Source organism: Alternaria conjuncta (genome assembly GCF_024043145.1).
Source record: "Alternaria conjuncta strain BMP 0040 chromosome Unknown scaffold_2, whole genome shotgun sequence".
Lineage (NCBI taxonomy): Eukaryota > Fungi > Ascomycota > Dothideomycetes > Pleosporales > Pleosporaceae > Alternaria > Alternaria conjuncta.
Genome location: NW_026250091.1, coordinates 709979 through 736949, shown reverse-complemented (window position 1 = coordinate 736949; position 26971 = coordinate 709979). Strand labels below are relative to the sequence as shown.

The 26971-nt window shown below is 53.5% G+C and overlaps 11 protein-coding genes across 11 annotated transcripts; 6 read left to right on the top strand and 5 right to left on the bottom strand.

Moving 5' to 3' along the window:
* Positions 1–1712: 1712 nt before the first annotated feature.
* Positions 1713–4639, top strand: J4E85_001347 (uncharacterized protein; the record flags this gene model as incomplete). Its single annotated transcript, XM_051465633.1, has 3 exons — positions 1713–2233; positions 2283–2419; positions 2472–4639. The coding sequence occupies 3 exons, from the start codon at positions 1713–1715 to the stop codon at positions 4637–4639; spliced, it is 2826 nt and encodes a 941-aa protein (XP_051330190.1).
* A 169-nt stretch (positions 4640–4808) lies between these two features.
* On the bottom strand, positions 4809–5435 carry J4E85_001346 (uncharacterized protein; the record flags this gene model as incomplete). Its single annotated transcript, XM_051465632.1, has 2 exons — positions 4809–5156; positions 5211–5435. 2 exons carry the CDS (start codon positions 5433–5435, stop codon positions 4809–4811), a joined length of 573 nt encoding a protein of 190 aa, XP_051330189.1.
* A 379-nt stretch (positions 5436–5814) lies between these two features.
* On the top strand, positions 5815–7915 carry J4E85_001345 (uncharacterized protein; the record flags this gene model as incomplete). The annotated part of the gene is made up of 4 exons (XM_051465631.1): positions 5815–5862; positions 5922–6162; positions 6329–6631; positions 6678–7915. 4 exons carry the CDS (start codon positions 5815–5817, stop codon positions 7913–7915), a joined length of 1830 nt encoding a protein of 609 aa, XP_051330188.1.
* A 2539-nt stretch (positions 7916–10454) lies between these two features.
* On the top strand, positions 10455–13258 carry J4E85_001344 (uncharacterized protein; the record flags this gene model as incomplete). Its single annotated transcript, XM_051465630.1, has 4 exons — positions 10455–11383; positions 11435–11760; positions 12094–12321; positions 12375–13258. The coding sequence occupies 4 exons, from the start codon at positions 10455–10457 to the stop codon at positions 13256–13258; spliced, it is 2367 nt and encodes a 788-aa protein (XP_051330187.1).
* A 2199-nt stretch (positions 13259–15457) lies between these two features.
* Positions 15458–16056, top strand: J4E85_001343 (uncharacterized protein; the record flags this gene model as incomplete). The annotated part of the gene is made up of 2 exons (XM_051465629.1): positions 15458–15720; positions 15783–16056. 2 exons carry the CDS (start codon positions 15458–15460, stop codon positions 16054–16056), a joined length of 537 nt encoding a protein of 178 aa, XP_051330186.1.
* A 250-nt stretch (positions 16057–16306) lies between these two features.
* Positions 16307–16976, bottom strand: J4E85_001342 (uncharacterized protein; the record flags this gene model as incomplete). The annotated part of the gene is made up of 2 exons (XM_051465628.1): positions 16307–16743; positions 16799–16976. The coding sequence occupies 2 exons, from the start codon at positions 16974–16976 to the stop codon at positions 16307–16309; spliced, it is 615 nt and encodes a 204-aa protein (XP_051330185.1).
* A 251-nt stretch (positions 16977–17227) lies between these two features.
* ARO8 (Aromatic/aminoadipate aminotransferase 1) lies at positions 17228–18859 on the bottom strand (the record flags this gene model as incomplete). The annotated part of the gene is made up of 3 exons (XM_051465627.1): positions 17228–17522; positions 17570–18632; positions 18679–18859. The coding sequence occupies 3 exons, from the start codon at positions 18857–18859 to the stop codon at positions 17228–17230; spliced, it is 1539 nt and encodes a 512-aa protein (XP_051330184.1).
* A 559-nt stretch (positions 18860–19418) lies between these two features.
* Positions 19419–19847, top strand: J4E85_001340 (uncharacterized protein; the record flags this gene model as incomplete). The annotated part of the gene is made up of 2 exons (XM_051465626.1): positions 19419–19670; positions 19743–19847. 2 exons carry the CDS (start codon positions 19419–19421, stop codon positions 19845–19847), a joined length of 357 nt encoding a protein of 118 aa, XP_051330183.1.
* Positions 19848–20204: 357 nt separating this feature from the next.
* J4E85_001339 (uncharacterized protein) lies at positions 20205–21116 on the bottom strand (the record flags this gene model as incomplete). Its single annotated transcript, XM_051465625.1, has 2 exons — positions 20205–21033; positions 21082–21116. 2 exons carry the CDS (start codon positions 21114–21116, stop codon positions 20205–20207), a joined length of 864 nt encoding a protein of 287 aa, XP_051330182.1.
* A 691-nt stretch (positions 21117–21807) lies between these two features.
* Positions 21808–23954, top strand: J4E85_001338 (uncharacterized protein; the record flags this gene model as incomplete). The annotated part of the gene is made up of 3 exons (XM_051465624.1): positions 21808–21867; positions 22005–22923; positions 22978–23954. 3 exons carry the CDS (start codon positions 21808–21810, stop codon positions 23952–23954), a joined length of 1956 nt encoding a protein of 651 aa, XP_051330181.1.
* Positions 23955–24402: 448 nt separating this feature from the next.
* J4E85_001337 (uncharacterized protein) lies at positions 24403–26451 on the bottom strand (the record flags this gene model as incomplete). Its single annotated transcript, XM_051465623.1, has 2 exons — positions 24403–26353; positions 26402–26451. The coding sequence occupies 2 exons, from the start codon at positions 26449–26451 to the stop codon at positions 24403–24405; spliced, it is 2001 nt and encodes a 666-aa protein (XP_051330180.1).
* Between the last annotated feature and the right edge of the window lie 520 nt (positions 26452–26971).

The following is a 26971-nucleotide window of genomic DNA, read 5'->3' as shown; positions in this document are numbered from 1 at the left end:
ATACTATCTAGATGCAGCGTGGTCTGACATCACGTTTATGTTCAGAGCCGCACTAGTGGTCAGGATCTTCCTGCCAATGGCATCTCTTCTAGACTAGATGGAACCAGCAATGTAGCTGCAAACAAAGATACAAGTGCAAATATCTAGGGACGTCCCAATGCGGCATATACAGCCAGCGACTTAATCATACTCACCTTCACGACATACGTCGTAAGCTCGAAATGAGGAATAGTACAATAGTCCTCTATGCAAGGCGTTTTTACTGTACATACGCAGCATAAGCTTACAAAGCCCACTTTTCACTGCGCTTCATAGCCTTGGCACTAAACCTGCTTCGCCTCGAAGTTGGTCCCCAAAATCGGTCTTATGTCACGAACTGGACATATACCGTTCAGCATGTCACACTGCAGTATATCCACGTCGAGGAACCCGGGAGCTCAGCAAACTTCCACATCTAGCGACCATCTTGCAAATCCTCGTTTGTTTTGGCGTTCTCCCCACCCCTACTTCGCGCCATCCTCTACCTTGACACCTTTTTGCCCATCCCTATTCGCCCTCCAAACTCCCTCCCCGCCTTCAAACCTCTCTAGCTTCCATATCTCGGCTTTGTCCTTTGTCTCTTCCAATGCCTCCTCACCCGCTCTCCACGCCGCTTGCCGGTGCGGTGCTGAAACCGCAATAACAATACTCTCTTCCCCAATCGGGCATCCACCCAACTTGTGAATGATTGCGATCTTGGTGCATGAGTGTTTTGTGAGGATAGAAGTAGCGATTTTGAACAGGGTTGAGATGGCAAGAGGGGCGTAGGAAGTGTAGGCTAAAGACGAAACAGGCTCGTTGTTGAAAGAGTCGCGCGTTGTGCCTATGAATAAGACTGTTGCGCCCGCTGATGGTGATCGGACGAATTTGGTTGCTGACAGGGAGTTTAGGTCGTGCGGGGTGAGTTCGACATGGATGGTGTCCGTGGTTTTGGTAACGGGGTCCAAGGGAATGTCTGGATTGTAGGATTGTGATTCCGTAGTTGCCATGCTGGTGAGGACGCAAAGGTCTTGTGTTTGGCTGTTGTATGATAAGCTGTTATCCAAGAAATAGTGTGTACACGAATCAGAGCATGGGGTCAGAATAGATGATTCCCGCCGTTGTTGGTTTACTTTCGCATGGTAAATGCATTCCCAACCGGAGCACTTACTTTTATGCAATCGTGAAAGGGTAGCAGATTGAAGAAACCTCTAGTCTTTTAAAGTTTGAGTGATTTCCCTTCTCTTGAATTCGTGTTGGTGAAATGTCGAAGATGCCGTCATAGCAGCGCGGGACAATGCTTTAGCGCCGATCAACGACGTGCACCTCACACGTGGAGCGTTAACTCCGGCCCCGCCCCTACCAAGCTCTAGTTCGCGTCGAGCCACTGACCCTGACCAAGTCCAAGCCAAGTAGTACTCGAGAACACCTCGCTGCCTGACACCTGACTGCCTTATTTCTCCGACCAAACATCCGCGCGACGTACACGACCGACACCCGGACCCTTCGACCAGCGCTAGCATCACTCGCTACATTACTTGCTTCGACGCGCCGTGCCGACCGACTACTCTTCAACCAAGCGCCCCCGACACATATACAGAACCGACCACCTTCTACAATCGAACGTCGATCCGCTCAACGCACATGTACATGGCGAGGGATGGTCTACAACACCGCATAACACGTAACCCAAGATGAGTGGGGACTGGGGGTATGGAGCCGTATTCAAGATATTCCTATGGGGCTACTTCGTCGGAGGGCTGACGCTCCTACCTGCTGTACTCGTAGCCGCATGGTACTTGGGAACCAGAGCCACGGAACAAGACAACCACAACATCGACACTGCAGGTGACGGGGCAACCCCAGAACAGCGCAGGAAGTCGGACACATCCGCAAACGGGAAGAACGACGACAACGTACAAGTCGGAGTGGGAATAGATGACGAGATACTGGAGAAGCTGAAGGGAAGGACCCACGAGCCAGATGCCTGCGCTGGATACTTTGCGGTGTGCCGAGAGTACGTGCCAGGCGGCGTGAACGGCAAACCTCCAGATCGAACGACGCCGGCCGGCGCTGTAGTAGCCGTGGAGAGCCCGAGTGTGTACCAGTCTATGTACAGGAGCATCTTTGACAGGAACAAGAACGCGAGTCCCACGATAGAAGCATCGAACGCGAAGAACAAGAAGGCCCGGAACGTTTTCTACGTGGTCTTGCGGTATGTCTACATATCTCAAAAACATGAAGCCAAACTAAACCCAGACCAGTCTTGGACACCTTATGCTGTACGACAATGAAGATCAGCTCGAAGTACGCCATGTCATATCGCTCGCACATTACAAAGTAGACATATATGGGGGTGGGGAACGCATACCAGAGGGCGAGCTTTGGATCAAGAGGAATTGTATGCTAAGATTCAAGCTCCTTTCATGTTTTCCTAGTGCTTACAGATACAGGCATTCGACTGGTTCAACAGGTGGACAGCAACAGCAATGTCGAAGCGAAAGGCTTCTATCTCTTCTCAGACAACTGTTCCGAGAAGGAGGATTTCTACCACGCAATGCTCCACGCGCAAGAGAACCAGAAAGACCCCACCGATACAGGCTCGCCGTCCGTTCCGCTCAAGTTCGATACACCTGATCTTGTCAAGCTAGTCCAGCAACTGCATGCTTCGGAGGAGAACCTACATACTCGCTGGATCAATGCGCTGATTGGCAGGGTGTTTCTCGCTCTATACAAGACCTCGCAAATCAAAGACTTCATCGCAAGTAAGATCAACAAGAAAATAGCCCGCGTGCCCAAGCCTGCCATCATCAGCAGCGTACAGCTACGCAAGGTCGACATGGGCACCTCGCCACCCTTCATCACGAACCCCAAGCTCAAAGAGCTGACTGTTGATGGCGATCTCGTTGTGGAGGCCGATGTTAGCTACAAGGGAAGCTTCCGCATCGAGATATCAGCTACCGTACGAATCGACCTGGGGACTCGATTCAAAGCCCGCGAGGTGACACTTGTGTTGGCTGCCGTGTTGAAGAGGCTTGATGGACATATCCTCATCAGAGTCAAGCCCCCGCCTAGCAATAGACTCTGGATGACCTTTGAGACACCTCCCAAGATGGAGTTCTCGCTTGAGCCGATCGTCAGTTCGCGTCAGATCACATATGGCGTTGTTCTGCGGGCCATCGAGAATCGCATTCGGGAAGTAGTGAACGAAACGTTGGTGTTGCCCAACTGGGATGACATGCCGTTTACCGACACTATCGCGCAGGTCATAAGAGGTGGAATCTGGGAGGATAGCGCAAAGGACGATGAGGAAGATGCAGACAAGATCAAGCAAGACGAAGCCGCACTGGAGAGTGCGATCTCGGACGCTGAGAAGCTTGATGAAAAGGCTGATGCGGCAAGTGCGCACTTCTCCATCGCCTCGAGTGTTGATTCAGAAGAAGTTGGCACTGGTGTTTCTACGTCGACGGACCACAAGTCATCCTCGGCGTCAATAAGGCCCCGCGCAATGCGGTCGTCGTCATCCGTGGCTCAAGTGAAGATTGACTCGTCGAATGCTTCTGCTGAGATGTCAAACGACCGCACCATGACGCCTACAAGTGTCAAGTCGCTGCCTGTCGCATCGCCGATGCAGTCGCCAATGCGGCCTGGCAATGCACGCCAAACGACAGAATCATCAGACAGCTCGTCGGAAGACACTTCTGCTGCCTCGGTTTATGCAGCGAGCATTGCCTCTGCACCAGTCCCGAACACGGATCACTCACGCACCAAGTCGAGGGAGCTATCTGCACAGGAAATTGCTGCTGCCGCCGCCGCAGCAGCAGGAGCAAGCAACATGGCGACAAAGAAACAGACCATCAACCAATCCCTCAACTCTGCCACAGCAGCAGCCAGGAACTGGCTCGCAGCCAAGCAGAACGCAAAGCCCAACAGACCACCAACATCCGAGGGCCCGAGCATAGACCACGACTCATCATCATCATCATCTATGGACCCCCGCCCACAACTCCACTCCAATCCCTCCATCTCAAAATCCCATTCGGAACCCATGGGCAGAGGCCAACCCCTTCCTCCCCCAGGCACACCTCTACCGCACCCCAAGAACGAAAAACGACAAACGTGGGCCATCCCCGCCGCAGCCTCCTCCACATTTGCGAATCTAACAAAACGCAAACCCGTCGTCCCTGGTCCCAGCTCCCCCGCCGTCTCCAGCAAACACTCAGTCGAAGATCTCATCGATAGCCCGAAAACAGCACTAGGCACAGCCTCGCTCTTGCCCGCCGCACACTTCCCAGATCAAGACGCAAGGACAGGAGGCGGCGGAGATGACGACGACGGGGAAGATGTGTTTCGGGAGATGCGGCGGAGGAAAAGCAGTGCTGGCAGTGCTGGTACTGCGCATACTGCGAGCGAGCTCGCGACGCCGCCGCCGCCGTTGCCCAAACGCAGACAGAGACAGCCGAGTTTGAATCTGAGTGCGCATACGAGGCGGGCGAGTCAGAATCAGAATCTGCCGCAGCTTGGTGGGGAGGGCGAGGGGTTGTTGGTTGTGGAGGCGCCGGTCGTGGAGGGGAGTACGGGGAGGGACGATGAGGGGAGTAGGGAGAAGGGTGTTACGTGAGGAGGGTAGTGTTGAGGTAGTTCATGAATGTCATTCTCGGCACGGAGGCAAAGTCATGCAATAACCCCGACTGCAAGCATGCTAATACTTTGTGTAATGTCTCTTTTGGCCTATCTGTCTGACGACCTTTTCTTGGGGTATAAATCTTCATCTCTGGGTCTCATTATCCTCATCCCATTTTCGCGTTTGAAAAGTCCATCTCGGGATGCTGCTTCTTGAACTGCTCCAGGATATCCGCCTTCTTCTGCTCGTCGCTCGTCGGCTTTCCTAGCTCCTTCTGCTTCTGGTCAAACATCATCTTCTCCACCATGCCGCGTGTCTCCCCGTCGAGGTCGCCCAGCTTGCTGTTCTCGGGCTGGATCTTGGAAGTGTCGATCTTGGGCGCTGTGGTGACGACGTGGGCCCACCACTCCATCTGGTTCACTTTGTCGAGGTGGATGGAGATCTCTTTCTGGGACCCGACGGAGGTCAGTGTCCACGTGGAGTCGTCGACGCGTATGGCGTGAGGCAGCTCGCCCTGGTCGAAGCGTTAGCACATGCTTTTGCTGGAGGGGAAGAAGCAAGAACGAACGTCGATGAAAGGCTCCTGGCCCTTGATGCCGGCCTTGAGCGCGTTGCGGGTAATCTTGACGTCCAGGTCCTTGCCCTTGTACTTGCCATCAATGGTGATGGCGATGTCGAGGTCCTTGATGGTCTGGTCCCACTTGTAGGGCAGGGCGGCCTGCTCGGCCTGCTCCTTTGCGCGGGCGTCGGCATCGGCCTTCTCGCGCTCTTCGGGTGGGGGTGAGGCAGACATGGCGGCGTGTCTGGCGGCGTGGAGGGAAAAGTTTCAGTGTTTGGGAGGGGAGCGTGGGCGGGACACGATGACGCTCCTCCGCCGATCCATCGTTCGCAGCAAGCCCGACGCAAGCGCAAGCTCCACCATGCGCCCTGCTTCACTCCTCCTACCCCGGTCCACTCCAATAACGGACATGCTCCTCGGATTGCAATCTACGGACCACCCTCTCCTCTATTGATAACGCGACGTCTCCTATCCTTCTGCCGCGCCGTAATGCTCTCCTAGCACCGCCCGAGCCATTGCGACACCCGGCCACGACACCCGCACCCACCGCCAGCACGACGGCTACACGGCACCACCGAGCCCGCGGCCCAACCGGGCAGCCACCTGTGAACTCATGGCCAGCTCCTTCGAGAAGAGCGTCAAGGGCGGCACCAAGATCAAGGTAGCTATGCGCCCTCCTCCTTCCGGTTGCGCCATCACGCGGACTAACACACGGTACAGCTCGCAGCGCCCAAATCCAAGTATGTCGAGCACATCCTCGTCGCGACGCATGCCGGCGAGGCAGGCGTGGCTGAGATCTTCCGCGCCCTCACGAACCGACTACGCGACTCGACATGGACCATCGTATTCAAGAGCTTAATCATCGTACATCTTATGATAAGAGAGGGCGAGCCCGAGGTCACGCTCAAATACCTGGCGCAGAACCCACACAGAAAGCTGGCCATCAACCATTTTACAGAGGGTACGTCTTGAGATTCACTTCCGGGCCGCCCAGCCAGGGTGATGTGGCTACAACACGGGCACGAATTGGGCAGCAACCGCGTCGCCCAATGCCCTGTATCTTGAGACGGATGGCATTTGGACTGCAACAGGAGGCATACACCAGGCGCTAACATTGCGTGCAATAGTACAGACCCAGGGCCACAACATCCGGACCTATTCCGAATACCTGCTGCGACGTGCGATCGAATATGGCGCCACCAAGGTCGACTACGTGCGCGGCGGCGAGGGGCGGCTTAAGCGGCTGACTGTGGAAAAAGGCCTTCTTCGTGAAGCCGAGAGTGTGCAGGACCAGATCAGATCGCTGCTCAAGTGCCAGCCCTTCGACGACGAACCAGAAAACGAGATTACCATGACAGCGTTCCGATTGCTCACCATGGATTTGTTGGTACTCTTCCATGTTATGAACGAGGGCACCATCAACATACTCGGTGAGTCCAAACATGTCTTCTTGGTTACAGGGTATTGATAAAGTAGAGCACTATTTCGAGCTGTCAAAGCCAGACGCAACGCGCGCGCTGGCAGTATACCGCACATTCGTCAAGCAGACTGAAGCTGTCGTCCAATACCTTAGTCTTGCAAGAGCACACGAACACTCGACACGGCTGGAAATCCCCAAGATCAAGCATGCTCCTACCAGTTTGGCAGCATCCCTGGAAGAATATCTGAACGACAAGGACTTCGAGATCAACCGACGACAGTACATCGCTGAGAAAGAGGCGAAGAAGAACGGGGGAAAGCCTACCAATGGTGCTAGCAAACCCTTGGATACGAAGCCTTCCACGGTGAATGCGCCCTCGAACAATACGAGCAGCCAACAGCCAGCAGCAGCCTCGAAACCCTCCTCCAGCGCACCCTTGATTGACCTCTTTGCATCACTCGAGGACAACCAACAGACCATGGCCACGCAGCCCATGATGCAGCAGTATCCCCAACAAACAGGCTTCCAGGTTCCACAACAGACGGGCTTTCCTCAACAGCAGCAACAGCCCTTTGCTATGCAGAATGGCCAGAGCACCAATCCATTCCAGATGCAGCAGCCACAGGCGCCGCAGATGCAGGCACCCCAGCTCCAGTCACAATTTACAGGCGCAGGCTTTGGAGGCTATTCGCCCCAACCGTTCGGTGTACAGAATACCATGCCTTCAATACCGCAGAATGGTATGCCTGATTATTCACAACATCAGCAAATGCAGATTCCCACAATTGCCGAACCCCTACAACCACAACAAACGTCGACAAACCCATTCCGACAGTCAATGCTGCCCAGTGCCGAACCCAAGATGCTCACTAGCCCTACCAGCACTGGATCGCTCAACCGGTCATCCACGAACCCATTCGCAAAACAAAGTACCGGTTTCTCGCAGTCGCAATCACCCATAAATTCTCCACCTTACTCCATGTCACCCATCCAAGAATCACCATTTGCTCCGATGCAACAGCAGCCTTTACAACCGACTCCAACCGGCACAAATCCATTTGCACGTCAGCCCTCGCCACAGAGTGCCGCATCCCCACAGGGTGGCCTGACAGTGAACGCTACAGGCAGTACCAATCCTTTCCGGCAGAGCGCTTTTGTCAACCAGCAAACGGGCCAGGGTTGGCAGAATACAGGTAGCCAAGGGACGATGGGCGGAATGAGCCTGGATCAGGTACCTACAACGAGTGTATTTCCACGGCCTGGACAGCAACAGCAGCAAAACTTTCTTGGCTAGGATCAAAACATGATGATGGTTCAATGGTAGACTGCGACTGTAAGAAGCTCAAAGGGCAATTCATGCACTCGTAAACGGGCATTTTCATTAGGGATGGCGTTTCTATATCGCTCGCCGCTGTAGTTATTACGTACTCGGTTGGACATAATCATGCTGCACTACGCAAGGCTAGTTGTGTGTATATTGGTTTCTTGGAAGGGGCATCGGGAGCCCGCTCAATGTCGGATGTCCAAGGGCAGATTGGGTTGTTTTGTGATAGATCATGTACCGACGATGTTGTCGTTTGTTTGACGAGCTGGGCTGAGGCCAGGAGGGGAAGCCCCTCGCTAATGCATTATAATTACTGTCGCACACCCCGCGTTGTTCTCCCACTGTACAGAGCGTTGAGCCTTGACTCTGACTCTTGTATTGGCAATTCTACCTGCGAGGTCGCGTCGAGTGGGGCTAAACAGTCGCCACTGCCTCTTAGGTAAATGCAGGGGTAATACAAGCCACGTGCCGACGCGTTGCCGTAGATTTAGCGCGACGGGCACAACTTGCCTATCAAGCCTCACAGTCGGCACAACACGATCCACAATCTCACTCACTCGACGCCGCTTGATATCCACCACAGATGACCACGGTTTCTGCCATCTCTATCTGGACCCGCCTCCCATGACCTTATTGAAACAGCGCAAATTTGTCGACTGGCGCTGGCAAGCCCGCATCAGCGTTATCAATAATGAAACCTGACGGGTCTCTGGATGCTCCCTTCACTCTGGATGACGACCCGCCTAGTTATGTACCTGCGCCTACAGTGCGACGGCGCCATCGCCAAACGCTTGACCAAGATGGGCTTGAGGAGATCTCCGACGCGCAGCAAGCTGCAGCTGCATGGAAGGAGGTCGCCGCACGGAGACAAACGAAACAAAGACACGGGAAAAACATGAGCAATGATACGTCTGGAGGAGATAGTAGTACGAAGGACAGCAATCTCACAAACAACCCGCGAGACCGGACGTCGTCATCCACGAAGTCTGTCGAGATTGTTGATCTTTCAATCGATGAAGACGAACCGCCAGTATCCGGACAAGCAACACAATCAGGCGCAAGTACTAGAGTAAATCAGCATCCAATTCAGGGACCACAGGGTTTTATTCCTGTGCCTACTACGCGTCACGAAGCTGTGCTTCCTGAGCGAGCCAAGCCTGCTGAGTCTCCTAAGAGAACGAGTCGGATATTCTCTCTCCCCATGGAGTCTCTAGCAACTCCGGCGTATCACTCACATCATGCACCTCTATCATCGGTCGCACGAACAGCGGGGCCATTCTCGGGACCTTCAGAGCCCTCGACAACGCCGACTTATCATTCACACTTTGTGCCTGGCTCATCAGTGGTGCAAGTTGCAGAATCAAGCCCGGAGCTTCCCAGGGAATCTTCAGCAAACCCAGTCTATCAACCACGCTACCTGCCTCGACCATCGGTCACACAAGGAGCGGGACCAAGTGCAGGAGTCTCCAAGGTCACGCCGCTGAACCGCTCGCCGTCAGCCGCACCAACACCAAGTACTGAACCGAGCGTTACCACTCAAGCGATCCTGGGACATGAGAATCTTTCCCCTCAGCCTACGTACCGTGCGACGTCGGCCCTCGGAGCCTCAACCAACCGTACCGCACCCGACTTGGACAATGCCGTGGATCCATCGGCTCAGCCAACCAGTAATGTCTCCGAGACTCCACCTGAACAAGCCTCTTCAAGTCGCGGAGATACAATTCCGGAGTCGGACGACGCAACACCGGATGATGATAGCGGCAGCATGACTATCCCTTTGCCTAATAAGTCGCCCGAGCCAAGCCTTTCAGCAATACAAAGACTGCCGCAGAAACAGAAAGCCATCAAGTCAGTAAGACGAAGAGATGATGGGTTATCGGGTTCACAGCTGCCTGTCAGACCACCGCGTCAGTCTGCGACTGATCATCGGGACGTAACAGACTTATCCTTCAAGCCTCTCGACCTGGGCTCGAGTAAGTCGAGGTCTGGGTCGCCTGTGGTAACACGCCGTAGCCAAAGCAAAACTCCAACGATAGATACTAGTATCATTGCTGATAGCGCGCCTGCGCAGACGGAGGAAGAATCCGTCAGGGCTGCCAGTCCTGTGGAACGCAGCACAACGCCGACACAATCGCCGCCACCACCACCTCACGATGAGGCAGGCGAATCTGCACCGGGGCGTGCCATTAGCTCGACACCTTTACTGTCCCGTTCTGCCACCCCTACTGCCTTGCGCCCTGTCGAGGCACCAGCAGAGCCGATCCGGCCCTCTGAAGCGCCATTACCAGTCCCCGAAATTATGATCCCAGATGTACCAGCTCCGGCAAAAATCGTCAGTACTCATCCAAATATCCAACCCGAACACCTACGGGTGCCTGTCGAGAACGATGGTGGTAGAACAAGCAAGAAGCTCCCACTGCAAGCGGATGTGCTCGTCACTACACGCTCAGCTGTAGAAGCGTGTTTGAAACGTCATGTGGCGGAACGACATGAATTACATGCATACCTGATGGAGACGAAGTTGCGGAATCAGAGAACATTTCAAGAACAAGACCTACGCGCCCGGTCCCGTAAGCAGAAGCGTCCACAACAGCCCATCCTGCCCGAAAAGTACATCCAGAAGACTTCCCCCTTTGAGAACATGCGTGCTATACAAGTGCCGTTCGACAGAGCCAACGCCAAGCGCCTCGTGGATATGAGTCAGGAAACATTCATCAAGGCCAAACCCAAGGACACAGTGGTCAAGTCAGGCTTAGCTGTGCCCACTACAAAGTACAAGAGTGATGCGCCAAAGATTCCTCCTTTCAAAGAGTATGTCAGTCTGAGGAACAATGTTCTTAAAGACAATGAGTCAAAATTACTCGCAACACCCTATTTCCAGGACGAAGACTATCGTGGTCGCGAGGTTCTGCTGGATACGCTTCCTTATATGTACGAGATGACGCATGACGAGAAGGGGCCGCTAGACTTCCGCAAGGAACAGTGCCGGTTCTACGATAAAGCCATCGAAGCATTTCTGTCTGAGATAGGCATCACGTGGAACGATGTGCTGTTTTGGTTACTGGCCCCGGATCAAGATATTATACGAATCAACGACTCTTTGAATGGAAGCAAGCAGTTTGAAGCACAGCTCCTCGAAAGATCACAATATCACATTGAGGAGTTTGAGAGAGACGGTGAGCCGAAGAAGGCTATTCTGTTTGACCGGAACAACAAAAAGTGGGAAGAATTTGTCGCACAGCTTGAAAAGCCGATTCCGAGTGCTCTGAGACTTGCGGCAACAGCTTCTGCAGCGGTATTCAGAGAATGTGAATTCAGCATCTGGTACTTGGCTCAAGAGTCCAAAGCTGTACAGAGTCTTATACGGAAGAAGTCTGCACATGAGCAGTCTTCCAAGCACTCAACGTACAAAAAGATCATGTGCAGAGTATGCCATCAGTAAGTGGTAACGCATGGATTTTGATGACGAAACCCTAACCTTCTTGACAGACACGATTGCCTTCTTCATGGCGAGATCAGACAAGTACCTGAGGATTCGTGGAAGACGGACTCGGAAGACGAAGAACGCGCTACACAGGCGACTGATGATACCAGTCGTCGAGGCTCCAACAACAAAACTCCGCGCCGTGTGTCGAACTTTAGCAGAGACGACACCGACGATGAGAACGAACCCGGCGATCCCTTGCCCGCACATTTCGACTCCGACTCCGACATTGAGAAGGTCATAAACTATAAGCTCCCTGCAAACCCAAGCGCTTTCGAGTCTTGCTCAGAGACGGAGATGATTACTCCCAAAGGTGCGAAACCGCCACCTGGTAAGTTTAATAGCACTTGGTGGCTGAACCAGGATACAACGCAACATTGGGAGAAGAGGAAGCCTTTTTTCCCATGCAAGCACGAAGGCAGCTGCGAGAACGCGAAATGCCGGTGCTTCAGAGAAGGCATTAATTGTGAGAAAACATGCAAGTGCTCTCACTCTTGCAATCGACGTTATCCTGGTTGCAGTTGTGCAACAGCGTCAGGAAAGCGCGTGTGTCTTACGCAGACATGTCTCTGCGTCAAATTCAACCGAGAGTGCGACGCAGACCTTTGTGGCTCTTGCGGAGCATCTGAAGTCCTTGACCCGGTGGATCGTTATAACGATGAAGTGGTTCAACGCACCTGCTGTAATGTTGCGATACAGAGGGGTGTTCCTCGGAAAACATTGCTCGGTCATTCGGAAGTGCATGGCTTTGGACTCTATATGGGCGAGGACATCAAGAGTGGCGAGTATATTGGTGAATACACTGGCGAGGCCATCTCGGTCAAAGAAGGCGATCGCCGAGTGACGATATACGACTACCAGAAGACGATGTACCTGTTTCGTCTAAACTCGAGTGAGTTTCTTTATCATTCTTACGCGAATCAGATTGCTAACACCAACATGTAGAGCAGGAAGTTGATGCGACATACATGGGCAATAAACTACGCTTCATCAACAATGCCGACGACAAGTACACGAACTGCGGCCCCAAGAACTTGCTGTGCAACACGGTCTTTCGCATCGCGCTCTTCGCTACCAGAGACATCAAGGCAGGCACCGAACTGTTCTTCAACTACAACTATCCCAAGGAGAAAACAGAGCAATTCAAACAGCCTAATGCCAAGATCGTCGCGGTCAAACAGACCAAGCAAAAGACGAAGAAAAGGGAGTCACTCACCAGTCTGAGCCAGCCCATCGAGGACCGCTCACGCATCCTTGCCGCCACAGCAAAAGCCAGAGAGGCAAAAGCAGCGAAGCGGAGAGAGGCCATGCTGCAAGAGGGCGGCGTGGAGCCAGCCACAAGAAGGCGCTCTGGAACACTTCAAGCACGAAAGGCAGCTACGAGCAAACCCGGACGCAAAGCAGTGCGAAAGTCCAAGCGCGGAGGGCTCAATAGGAACGAGTCCACAGGTTCAGATACGGGTATGGATGTAGAGGCAAGCGACCCCGAAATCCCCGAAATCCCCCCTGTCATTGAGTCGCAGAGCACGCAGACTAGTCTGTACGTCCAGGACACGGAGGCGGAGGACGACGAGTTCATCTTGCCGGATACCCAAGAAGACGAAGAGCAAGATGTGGCTGAGCCGGCCTCTGAGGATGATGAACCGCCCGGTCGATCTACGAGGTCTCGTCGTGGGCCGGGTCGACCGCGTAGGAGGGGGTCGGATGTGGCGCCGGTGGTTGCGGTTAAGCAGGCGGTCAAGCAGAAGAAGTCGAAGATGGGTGGTGCACGACCAGGTGCTGGCAGGAAGAGAAAACGACCCGTTATTGCTAACAGCGATGATGAGTGAGACCTCTACGCTAGTAGCTGGGATTGCACATTGGTAGAAGGATGAGAGGGACGATGTGAGTGGGAAGTCTGTTTGGTGTTCATTTTTGTGTTTAATACCCCATTCTATATTGCTTCAAGCAAGATATTATTACAGAAGACTTGTACGTGCCTGTGAAGTTAGCAGTCCAAATGCGCAAGAAGTGTCGGCATCCTCAACGATGGAGTTCGCATAGCCTACTCAGACACCCTTGCCACTGCGCAAGCAGCTGCGACGTTCCTTTCAGCATCACAACAGACTCGTGCATCCCCGCAACACCAAAGCCACCCCCTCTCCCACCCCGTACCAAACCGCTGCCCCAATCCAGAAGAGCTGCCAGACCACCCAACGGCCGCACCAACCTCCGGGACGCGACCCGCGGAAACCTGCAAGCCAGTACCGGGCGGCATGCTTACCCATCTAGATTCTAGTGTGCAACCACACCCAGCGATCTGCAACAGCGGGGAAAAGCAAACGAACATTCGTTCGAGACCGAGACTATCGAATCGAACGCTTGGGTAGCGGGAGAGAGGGAATAAGCAGCGGAGACTGGAGGTGTCATCCAGACGTGGGATTGACGCACAGGCGTGATAGGTAAGTAAGCTCAGCGGGAACAAGCAAAACGTTGGTTTCAATCGATATTTCTACGATGGATGTGTGACCTGCACAAATGTTGAGATTGCGATTGCACTGTGCGCAACTCAACTTCTCCTATCTATGGTAATTTGGCATTCAGCATACTCGGTTTACCAAACGCCCCATGCTGTGCGTGCGCCTCTTCCGGTGCGGATCGCTGCATCCACGAGATGTGCTACAGGTATGTATGTAGCCAGCCGATGCGTTTAAGGTTTAGAGTGGGGCGGGGAAGGCCTGGCTAGTAGTTGAGATTGGGGAGGTGCGACAGGAACGCGTGGAAACGGCGAGATTGTCATGGGTGAGACGGATCTTTGTAAGACTTGCTATGCAGCGGAGATGCCGTGATGGAAAACGTGTGTGTGTGGCGTCGCACCTGATTAAGCCCGGTGCAAAGAAGAGGCGGGTAAAGACGTAAATGAACATCACGTGGAAGCTCCACCACCTGCATCATCTCTGGGGCTGGGCAATGTCTTGAGCCCGATACATCGCAAGACGCGTCTTCACACACAGCGCCCAGCCCATGAATCCCCATCCACAAGCAATACTCTCCGTCGTTGAACGGAATCAACAATGCCTACGTCAACAAAACGTCGTTCTTTTTTACCCACCCCCCTTAGCTCCGATGCGCATCTGAAGCCGAACATGGGAAGCACGAAAATACCCGAGACACAGACGCCAAGCTTGCACCAGAAAGGGAACGCACCTGCTACATTTAGCCTCTTTGCTCCGCAACCGGTGCTCCACCCACTCGTTGCTGCACTAGCCACACGCTCGGCCAACCTTCGCGCCCACGCCGCGGGTTCAAGCTGTGGTGTGCGTGTAGTTCGGCGCGCGTTCCCTCTGTTGCGTGAGACGAGCAGTACATACATACAAGGAGGATGCAATACTACTATCCACGTGAAATGAAAGAAGCAAGACGGCGGAACAAGAGCCCACGGAGACGTTCATCTCCGGCGTCGCGCATGCCGCAACGAGGTCTGGATCCACTCCGTGTGATTGGATGCTGATGTCATTGTACGCGGCTGGAGCGTGCACCCACTTTCACATGTCAGACGACGCTTCACGCATCAGCAGGACCCAGGTAGGTGCTGCAACACGGACAACGGCCCCACTGTCCAACTCGCGCAAATGATGGCGCGCTTCACTTGCCCTTCAGCTGGCGGTGCGTAACAAAAGCTTGGAGCAAACGTGTGCCAAACCTCACCTTGCTTGTCTGTCCGTTCTCCTGAGGCGTGTCTAGACTCGCTCGTCACTTTTGTCTGAATTGTTCCGCGGAAGAATTAACTGCAGTAACCAAGGGGTTTGTGTTGTTGGAATTGGGTATTCTTTCTTGCCGGTATCCGCAGTGTTGCATGCAGCTGGATCTGTTCATCATCCATTCTCAGCCTTACTCCTCATTTCTCACCTGACGTCTTCCCGACTCCGCTTTCCATCACCCACCCACCAACCAACCAACCATCGGGGCACGCTGCCGGCACATCAACACATCCACTTTCAACCACACGTCTCGGTCTTTCTCGACGCACTTCACATCTCCCCGGCCAAATGGATTGTATAGAGGCCATGGGTGCGCGACGTGCCATGTCGCTCATGTTCACCGTTCCGGAGCGCTTCGTCGGCTTCGCGCACATGGACCAGAAGACTTTCTTCGAACTCTCCGACTGGATCCTCGCAAACGTCGCATCAACGATTACTACCGACATAAGTGTGGAAGAGTCGCTCTTCATATTCTTGGATATCGTGGCACAGGGGAACAGCTTCAGTACCGTGGCGTATGGATGGGATCATGACCTAGAGCTTACACAAGGGTATGTTGTCGAGTGAAAACTGTTTGCGTTGTATCGAGGTAGAGACTGACTGTTGCGCGTAGCATATTCCTCAATGTCCTCAACGCCCTCACGGTCCTGCGCGAAAGCAGGGAGATTGCCGATTCATGCCCGCCCTTCACACAAACCCGTAAGCGATGGGAAGTCGCTCGGAGATGGAACCAGAAGCGGTCGCGTATGGGCACCGGCGGTGTCGTCCGCATCGGCTACGACGAAATGTTGCGCGACGGCCTCGAGGTTGACCAAGAGTGTCTGAAAGAGGCGCTGATGGCGATGAACAACTTCATCCACGAGAACGCCGACCACGACGAATCATGATGGCGCACAAAATTGGTAGTTTCCTGCATTTGTTCTGGTGTCGGTTTGGCGTTTGGGTAACGACTTGGTAACGCATTGCATCGGTTGGGAGGGTTGAGCTTGGTGTTGACAGTCTTCTTTTGTTCTCGTTTCGTATGTACATATGTACGCTCTTTTGCAGGTCGAATTCGATCTCGGCTGGCCATTCGGTGCCGCTGAATTCACCTTCCTCAGATATGTTGTGTGTCGTGACGTCTTTGATATCGCCCGCTCAACCCAAGGCTACGGCCTCCACCGTGCCTTTGCCCAGCACACTCAGTCTCCCCCTCTTGATTCCCAATGCGTCTTCAATCCTCGCATCGGGCTCTCCCTTGCTTCGTCTCATCATCGCCAACGTTATGACACCAGCATCCACATACGTTCTTCCCTGGAACCCTCTCCTACCAACGTCTCGCAACTCATCTTCCGCCTGGTCTGCTATCCGTTGTCTCGCCTCCAGTACCCGGAGTACAGGGTTATTGCGCGGGTCGGGGAACGCAGACTGCGGTGGCGATTGCATCATCGTATCGGAGGGAAGATTCGGCGAGGTATTGCGGCGAGGGTCAAATTGCGAGGCAGACGAAGGCGAGAAATGAGGGTTCGGTTGGACAGCACCCAGACTGCTCAGGCGAGATGCAAAGGCAGGGTCGCGGGCATCTTGTAAAACAGCTAAACTAGAAATCAGTGTCGCGTCCTCATGTGCTAGAAGCGTGCGGATACATACCCTCGGTCTTTTCTCCAGTAGCCTGCACCTCGGGATGGACAGTCGGTCCCTTCACAGGATCCTGTGCGGGTGCGGAAGGCGCGGGAGCCCGTGTTGTAGTAGTTGTAGGGGCTCTGGTAGGGTATTTACGAGCAGCAGAGCCAGCCGCCTTTGCGCCTTTGGAAGCCGAAGAGCCCATTATCTCTGTTGGGAATACGTCGAGTGTGGGGTAGTTGCAGAATGTTGAGATGCGTGGTGATAACGGGGGGGCAGATAAGATGGACGTATGGGACTTTCTGAAGCTTGGACCACTCTGATGATGTAGTGGAGATCTCCCGCGTCATGAAAAGGGTTTACTACTTTGGGCGATGCTTGCGAAGGCTGCAACGAATCGTAATTTTATTTTCAAACACATCGTGACATGCTAACTCTACCAAGGACTATTCTGACCTATAGGAGCTTTTCGTCGGCACGGTAGTGTCCTGCGACTAGGAATGCCAGCTCCAACGCCTGCTTCTCGTTCAACCTGGGATCGCAGTATGTGGTATAGTTCAGGCTTAAATCCTCGTCCACAAGTCCTTCACTTCCGCCAGTGCATTCCGTAACTGCATCGCCGGTGAGTTCCAGGTGCATGCCGCCGAGGAAGGACCCGTGCTGCTTGTGGATCTTGAGTGCTGATGAGAGCTCAGAGAAGATGCTGTTGAAAGAGCGGGTCTTGATGCCAGTAGGCGTGCTGCGCGTGTTGCTATCGACACGTCAGTGGATGAAAAATTGCATACCAAGACGACTTACCCGTGCATGGGATCGCACTGCCACACTACGACGTGTCCACTGCTCTTGACAGCTTCGATGTGCGCTCCAAGCATCGACTCAACCTTGTCCGCACCATATCGCGTGATCAATGTAATCTTGCCAATCTCCTTGTTAGGGTTGACAATGTCGAGTAGCTCTACCAGCTCGTCGTTCTTCATGGAAGGACCGACCTTGATACCAATAGGGTTTTCAATACCGCGGAAGTACTCAACGTGGCCTCCGTCGATTTGACGAGTTCGGTCTCCGATCCAGATGAAGTGAGCAGAGGTATTGTACCAGCCCTTACCGTCATTTGAGGCCTGAGAAGGCTTGTAGCCTGAAGGGTGCTTGAGTCTCCTTGTCAAGCTCTGCTCGTACTCCAAAACGAGACCTTCGTGGCTGGTGAACAGGTCTACTGTCTGTAGCTGACCTGATGTGTCCGCACCAATGGTCTTCATGAAGCGCAACGAGTCGGAGATGCTGTGGACGATTTTCGAGTACTTGGTTTGTAGTTCCTCGTCCCGAACGTGACCCAGTTCCCAGTCCAGAGGATTGTGCAGATCAGCAATGCCACTTGCTAGCTGTCCACGGATGTAATTCAGTGTCGTCGCCGAATGGAAGTAGGCGCTGACCAGCCTCTCAGGGTCAACTCTTCGAGCGTCAGGATCGTATCCATTGAGGATATCGCCACGGAAGCTAGGGACTTCCTTGCCGTTCAGCATCTCCGTCGGGCTCGATCTGGGCTTAGCATACTGTCCGGCTATACGGCCAATGCGAATGACGGGCTTGTTTGAACCCCAAATCAAAACCAAACTCATTTGCAGCAGAAGCTTGATCTTTGCATCGATCGGGTTGTCCGCGCAGTAGGAGAACAACTCGGCGCAGTCACCTCCTTGCAACAGGAACGACTTTCCAAGTGCAGCATCGCGGAGACTGGCCTTGAGTCGCGCGATTTCTGTTGGTGTAACGATTGGCGGCAGACTCGATAGCTTGGTCAGCGCAGAGGATACTGCTGCTTGATCTTCATATGTGACGACTTGCTTGATGGGCTTTGACCTCCAGGCTGTAATCGTTAGTACAGCAGCTTGAGCGTCCATGATCCCTCTTACAAGCTGGCGACCATTCTTGAGAGCCGGCATTTGTCTCAGCTTCTTGCTTCGGCCTTTCCGGCAGTTGTGTTGAGTTTGCGCTCATCGTCGACGGAGTTGGTTGTGATTGTGTTTGGCCACTGGTTGCTGCCATGAACTGGGAAACGTAGTCGGTTAATTTTGCGTGCCCTTCGTTGTCCATGGTGTGTTCTCTTTCAGTTGATGTGCCCAGGTACACTTCTTCACTAGTTCAGGGCTGTCTAGTTGCGACACGGAAGATCACCTTTGAGTCACTTGTTAATATGGCAGTTCGGCAAGGGTTCGCCTGCCAGGAGACGTGAGCAAAGGACGCAAGCACATGACTCAAGGTACAAAATCTGCAACAAAAAGCGGACTGCGTGCGCAATACTTCATGACGTAACACAGCAAACTTACCCTAAATATGCTAATAGATGTGCAACGAGTACGTCGCCGCTTCTGTGTTGGTATTCGAGTGTAAGGTCTATGTTCCTGCCTGATGCGAGGTTTTGTGCAAGAATGTAGGAATTAAAAGCGTGCATAACTCCAGAAATTGACCAATGGCGGCCACTCTCTTTTCCCATTGGCCACATTTCCATAATCCTTAGCTACCCCACAACCCTCAGCTCTCCAATCCACTGTCGTCATTGTCTCTCCATCTTCCATCGCGTGTACAAGCCTTCTATATCACATCTACGCTCTTTCAACCTTCAAAACTGTACACTCTACTCGCAACATCCACAATGGCCGAGCCCCAACCCTCCACCGTCCAAGAAGGCGCCGCCGACCCGCACGCACCCACGAGCACAGCCGACGACCGCAAAGCCGCCGCCGCCCTCTCCACCCTTGACGCGCCCCAAGAAGGCGAGAATGGACCGAAGAAAGAGGTTGATGGCAAGGCACTAGACAAGGCGATGAAGGGGCTGAATGTGAAGGACAAGAAGGAGGGCGAGAAGAAGAATGTCAAGATCGAGGCTGCTGATGTTAATCTGCTGGTACGTTCACCTTGGAATGGATGCGCAGACATACTGGAATCATTGGGCATAGACTGACAGTTGGACGAACAGGTCTCCGAACTTGAACTTACGAAGCCAAAGGCTACGGAGCTATTACGCGCCCACGATGGTAACGCGGTGAAAGCTATGACAGCGTTTGTCATGACGGCACCCTGAGCGATTATATGGAAAGGACAATCATGCAAACAAACAGAGCCGTCGCTATTGTTTGAGGCTGCACATACTGAGGCGTCGAAGGGGGTCCGAGTATGGGACGAAATCCGGGCAGGCACTCGCATCTTCCGGGCTCAGGCCATCTGCTTGGACGATGTACAGCAACGGCCAACCTGCCCCCTGCCGCAACACAACTGGGCAATGCTAGATTGACGACTTTGGGAATAAGCGTTCAAGAACAGAAATAAATAGGATTATCACCGACAAGGCTTCCGTAACATAAAAGACAAGACGCTCACGAGAAGGTTTCTCATTTGAAGACAAGAGACATCATTAGTTCTACTATGTTCTAGACCTCCCCTACAAAGACAGATTCTCCTTAGCGATGATACGCCAGAAATCCACCACAAACTCTCCGCCCTCTTGCAACAGAGGAGCAAACGCTTCATGCTTCCCGATGGTCGACACTTCACAGGCTATGTACTCCACCACCAGCTTTCTGAGATCTTCGATGGTTCCGTCAGGCTTTCTGTCCTCGCCGTTATCATATGCATATCTGGCCAATTCGACCACGTCCCCGACTCGTCGATCGTAGAGCTTGAACTTGAGGAGGGTTTGGTGGAGCTTATGTAGAGCCAGGCGTTTGAGAGGGTCGATGAGGCGCATGCAGGCGAACGTATAGAGACGTGCGTGTGCTAGGAAGATAGGCGTAAAGTCTTGTTCGGGGGCAGAGTTCTCTGGGGGCAGGAAGCGTTCAAGCATTATGGTCTTGGGCTCTTGTGACATGAGGTATTCGCGCTGGCTGAAGCTTTGGCGCAGGGGTTGAGTTGTTGAGTTAGCGCCTGCCATCTTTTTTGCCCCTTTCGCTCCGCCTGGCGATCTGCTCGAAATCGGATACGGATCCTCATCACTATGGTCGGTTCCCTCTTTATTGTCGCTCTGCGCGACTTTGTCATCCTGAACCCAAGACGGTGCAGTGTAGTCGTAACGGTACGAGTACTCAACAAATCGGGCAAAGTCATCCGGTTCCATGTCTGGATACTCTACAGAGCTTTCTTGCGAATGTCTCATTCCATTGTCCACAAGTGCGTGAAAATGCCATGAGTTCGCGGCGACCGCTTTCGAATGAATCACAAACTCTTTCTTCTCTTTGCCGATGTAGAACGTGAACAGCTTCGATTGGATGAGACTATGCGTTCTCAGTCACCACGCCAAGTGATCAGTATTAGGTACTTACTCCTCAAAGGAACATGACTCTGACGGATCACCCATCTTTGCAACTTCTGGAGAACTCTGAAGTGCCTAGCTACCTAGGTAGGTACCTAGCGGAGGCATTGTGCTATACGCCTTTTGAGAGAATGCGTGCCCTCACTGCGGGGTCGTAGAGTGCATTCGCATACATGTAATATGCGCCTGGTGTAGTACAGCATGATCTTCCTGCCTGTGGCGTCCAGACACGTCTTCTGAACACGCAGCTTTCTGCACTGTGCCGCAAACGTCAAACAGATACCCAAGTACCGTCACACACGAAAAGAGAACAGAATCATGCTTTCGGTCAAGTACAAGATACCATGATGATCGTGTCTGAGCAATAGTGTAATACGATCATCACTTTACGTTGGCATTACCCTAAAGATCGCGAAGCGCGAGTATGCTTGGAAGGGCGCTTCGACAAACGCGCCATAGCTCTTGCCGCTGTAAGAGTTGGAGAAAGCCGCATTATTTTACAGGCACCCAGGAAGCGCACATAAGGATAGCGAATATGAGCAGCGCGTGTAAGGCTAGCACTTGACGGGCGATTACTGCAAACCTACAAGCGTAAGCGAGCTCTGAGGCAACCGCAACCGCGTCTTATCCGTTGCTTTTCCCATCTCAAAACAGGGTTCCACCACGCTGCGTCATCCGCGATCTTAGCAAGGTGATCGCGCGAGGTGATCGCGCGGGACGTTGCACATGGGGTTCCATGCTCGCCGCCGACGTTCTGGACGAATCGCGCGCTGCAAAGCGCGATGATGTGCACCACGTACGTCACCGATCCGTGAATATGGTAGACGCTCCATACCTCACTACTCGTTGTTGAAGTCAACGTCCGGCAGCCAGATACACTAACGGCCGTCTACCAACTATCCATCTATCCTGTTTCTCTGCTTGCGCTACTAGCGCATACAAGCCGTCAACACGGCGCCTCAAGTCCCCTCTCGTCGCGCTCTCGCTGGCATTGCGCTCATTTCTGTATTGTCGGCCGTCGAGAAGCAGCGCAAGAAGAAGGTCAAAGGCAAAGAAGACCAGCACGAGTTCAATACGACCGAGGATATGTCTGGTGAACTACAGACGATACCTGCGCGCCATGGCGTCGCAACTTTTGTGCCCAGAGGCCGGACGATCAAGGTCATCAACACATACGGAAAGCAGGTAGTCAGTATGTGGGCGTTTAGTCTGGGACCTCCGCCTGACGATGGAGACGGCGAAGAGGGTGAAGGAAAGGAACTGGACGACGAACAACTCAAGAAGGAAGCAGAGCAGATGAAGAAGGCTGTTGAGGAAGAGGGAGAGAAAGCTACAGAGGCGACAAAAGGAGGAGATGATGAGGCGAAGGAGCCGAAGAAGGAGGCAGATGGTAACGACAATGGAAAAGAAACGCAATCTACAGAAGAAAAGGCCGACGACTCAAAGCAAGAAGCTGCTGAGGACCCGCCCGAGCAGGCTCCCGATACACCCAACAACGAGAAGACGACCGAAAGCACAGATTCATCGTCAAAGCAGCGCAACAAGCGCACATGGGCGTCATACCTCCCTTCTATCCCGTACCGCAGCAAAGGTGGAGCAAGCAAGCAGGAAGCAGAGCAAAAGCCTAGTCCCGAGCAGGAGAAGAAGCAGAATGAGGAGAACACCAAGAAGTGGTCTTCATACTTGCCGACCGGAAAGAGCTTCTCTAGCTACGTACCGAATGTCGAAGTGCCAGACTCGAAGTCCGTCGTGAGCGCGTTCAAGTCGAGCCATAACCGCGATCCGAACAAGAGCTATGCGGAGCAGTTGTACGATTTCTCGAAGACGCCTGTGGGTGCTGGGACTATTGCCGGTAAGTCAACGGACGCGACACTACGTTGTGAGAATTTGCACTAACGTCGTGCAGCTGCAACAGGCTCAGGGTACGCATCCTCAGCTTACGCTGTATACTCCGCCTACGCTTCGACGAATCCCTCGAACTCTGAGCAGCCTCCCATGGAGTACCTCTCTCTTCCCCACACGCGCGCTGCCTCGCACAAACTCGTACCCGAAGTCGATGACGAGCTATTGACCAACTTGCGCAACCCGATCGTTACCCTCATCGAAGACACCTCGCCTGGTGCACACGATACACTGACGGCGGCGTGCGACGCGAACCAATACGCTGCTCTCGGTGTCGATAAGCCAGCGGAACATGGTAGCTGTGCCGAGAACCTCGTCCTCGCACTCAAGGAGATCAACGAAACAGCAGGACTGAAAGGCCCCAAAGCAGTTGGCGCAGACATCTCCGTCAATATCGCACCCACACCTCTCCATCTCTTCATGAACGCGCCTCTGCAGTCTGAAGGTACATCTCACAGTGACGGCGCAGGCACAAAGGGCGTGACACTCAGCGTCGATGAGCCCAAGGGCAAGAAACGCTGCCACGTCCGCTTCCGCGCCGAGCGAGACGTTGTGATTGTGTTCAGCGCCTGCCCCATGGACGTAGGCAAGCAGAACGGCGGACGATGCATGGCAGCCAACTTCATGGTCGAAGACGTCCAAGAAGGCGAAGACCTCGCCTCATCCGTCGCATCCGGCAAAGCGAAGAAAGCACCGAAGAAGCTGAACCAGAAGGACAAGGCAGATGACACGATATCAAAGCCTAAAGAAGCGCAACAACCTAAGAAGGACGACACGGCGGAGAAGAAGGATACACCAAAGAAGCCGGAGTTGAAGAAAACGGAGTCGACTAAACAGGCACCTAAGAAAGATGGTGATGCGGCGGATAAGAAGAACGCTCCTGCGCAGAAAGATGAGAAGCCAGATGGCTCCACGACATCTGAAGAGCCGAAAGCGAAGAAGAAGCCTAAGAAGCTTCAGGTGCGTAGTCAAGGGGCGTAGACACCATCACAGTCCTCATGAAACTGGCTGCGATTAGGCGCAGGTTGTAGTCATTGCCGTGGTTCAATTTGCCTGTTTAAGCAGTGAAATTAGGGTTTTGTACAACAGCTCTGGGTACTTCTGCCATGATTCATGTAAGCAAGTAATGTCTATGATACTTCTTGACTTTGGCGTGTACGTATGGGTCTGCCAGTCTTGTGGTGAAGTTTTGCGTCATTGGAGACGGAAGGAAGTACATCCAACAAGGGAGCAGAGAGAATGAGTGACAAAATTTCACCGTGGCGAGCTGAAGGATAAAGGAAGTCATGAGAAAAGAAGATGAATTCGGGATACCGAGAAAACACATCAGCGAAGGTATGTATGCTACATCAACCAGCCGCGCACTCACGCACACACCTATCAACTACTCAATCAACCTCCTCAAACCATCTAACCTCCTGCCTCCAACTTACTCCCCTTTCCAAGCCGTAGCCTCAGCCCCCCTCCCCCTAACATAAACCGTCTCCATCCCCCTCGGCACAGCCGTAGGCTGCGCAACCGGCTCCCTCTTCCCCCACGAGATATACGTCGGCGGCTCAGGCTTCGGCCACGAGATACTCTGCCAAGGGAACTCCAGCCCAATACTGTTCTGCGGCACCGGCACTGCTTCTCGTCCTGCGACAGCGCGAGCAGCGGGGGCGGCAGTAGGTTCAGGCGCGCGCTTCTTCTCTTTGCCCCAGATGACGGTGTAGGTTGGGGGGTTGAGGCCGACGCTGTTGGGTTGCGTGGGCGCGGGGTTGGCGGGGATTTCTACGGGGCCGTCGTCGTCTTCGTTGTCTGCGGGGAGGTCAGGTGAAGATGTGGGTAAGACATCGTCTTCTTGCCGCTTTTTGCCCCAGATTACGGTTACGGTGGGCGGGTTCAGACCGATGCTGTTTGCTTGGGTTGGTTGGGAGGGAGGTGGGAAGTCGTCTTCTGGGTACTCTGGGTCTTCTGGGAAGGGCTCCTCGGGAAAGGGCTCCTCCGGGAAGGGTTCTTCTGGGTCGGAGGGGTAGGGCTCTTCTTCCGAGGGAGGGGCTGTTGGTTCGGGCTCGTCGTAGTCCCAGGTTACGCTGTAGTTGGGTGGACCTACGGTGATGTCTGCTGAACGTGTGGAGGTGGATGTGGAGGGAGGACTTGGGGTTGTGGAAGGGGGAGGAGGACTGGGCGTCGGTGTTGGGGTGGGCTTTGGAGTAGGAGATGGTGTTGGTGTAGGCGTAGGCTTGGGTGTATATGTAGGCTTAGGCGTTGTTGTAGCTGCTGAAGAAGACTTGGATGATGACTTGGAGGTAGACTTTGACGTGCTCTTTGAAGTGCTCTTTGAAGTGCTCTTTGAAGTGCTCTTTGAAGTGCTCTTCTTCGTGGTAGTCTTTGTCATCATAGTCTTACTCGTCTTAGATTTCTTAGTAGTCGTAGAAGTTGGCTTTGCATTTCTCTTATTCAAATCCCAGCTCACGCTGAATTTGGGCGGAGAGAGGCTGATGATAGCGCTCTTGGTTGTTGAGGGGACTGGAGCCGGGGAAGGTGTTGGCTTAGCAGTCGTCGACGGCTTTGGTGTCGAAGTTGGCTTCTTCGTAGATGTCGTAGTGGGCTTTGCGGTGGACTTCATTGTCGTTGGCTTTGGTGGCCATGGGTTCCATGGAGGGTAGCCGGGTTTCTTGGTAGATGAAATCTTACTGGATGAAGCAGATTTGGTAAAAGAAGACGCCGGAGGTTTGTAACTAGTGACGGAAGCGGAGCTAGTCATACTGGAGTTCGACCAGATAGGGGGAAGAGATACGATGGAGGAGGACTTCGAAGTTGGCTTTGGCGTTGACGTTGGTTCCGGCGTAGGCGTTGAGGACGCGCCTGGACCATCTCCGTCCCAGGTGATACTGTAAGATGGTTTCCCGATGCTGATCTGATCGCTAGGCTTAGGTGGGGGGTATCCAGGCTCCTCAGGCTCTTCCGGTTCAGGAGTTGGCTCGGGCCCATCAGTGGCCCAGCTCACCCAGAAGGATGGTTTACCGATGCTAAATTGATCCGTCGGCTTAGAAGGAGGAGGGTAGTCGGGCTCTTGGGGAGCAGGTGTGGGTGCAGGCCCGCTCGTCTCCCAGCTGATCCAGCCAGACGGCGTACCAATACTGAATTGATCAGTAGGCTTGGCTGGAGGCGGGTACTCGGGTTCTTCTGGGGAATCTGTTGGAGCTGGACCGGTGCTTTCCCAGCTGATCCAGCCCGATGGTGTTCCAAGGCTAATCTCATCAGTTGGCTTGGATGGGACAACGGGCTCTTGTGACTCTTCGGTGGGTTCTGAGTTGCCAGTGTCCCAAGAGACACTCTGTTTGGGTGGAAGGACGCCAATCTGGCGATGTTGTAAGCCAGCAGGTGCTGCGCGAATGCTATAAGAAGGTCAGTGACAGCTTGCCAGCTTAGTAGACGTGACCTACCTAATGGCAAGACCTAGCAGTGCCAGCACAGTGTTCCTTGCAGGAGCCATGTTCAATCAGCAGACTCTCACAAAATATTGATTGACAGGTTATAAGGACATCTCAGCAACATCTCAATCTTCGCGAATGTACGGCAGAGTTATAGACTTCGCTCGGCTCACCATTCTGGCTGGCCTGACCGCACAAGCGACGATACTGTCTGTAAATGAAAGATACGAGCCTAGACACCATCGTGCCGTACGGAACATCGCTTGCACGTGTGCGATACTCCAGACATTGCATTAGCGACGCTTGATAGTTGTGGTTCCGGGCTCTAGGTCGTGCTTTCGATCTCGCAGCGCAATATATCCAGATAGCCGTCGGGTACAGCTGTGGCATGACCTGGAAATGCCTAAATATAGCGATAAATCGTACTCTATAGAGCGTTGATTTGGCGAAACGTGGGACCGTCGGCAGAATTAAAGTGCACGTTGTTTGGCTAATTGCTGGATATTTGATGTGATCGTGACATGCATGCGAACAACCGAGAAGTCCGGGGTCGCCAACGCAATGCCCTTGCAGCTTCATATA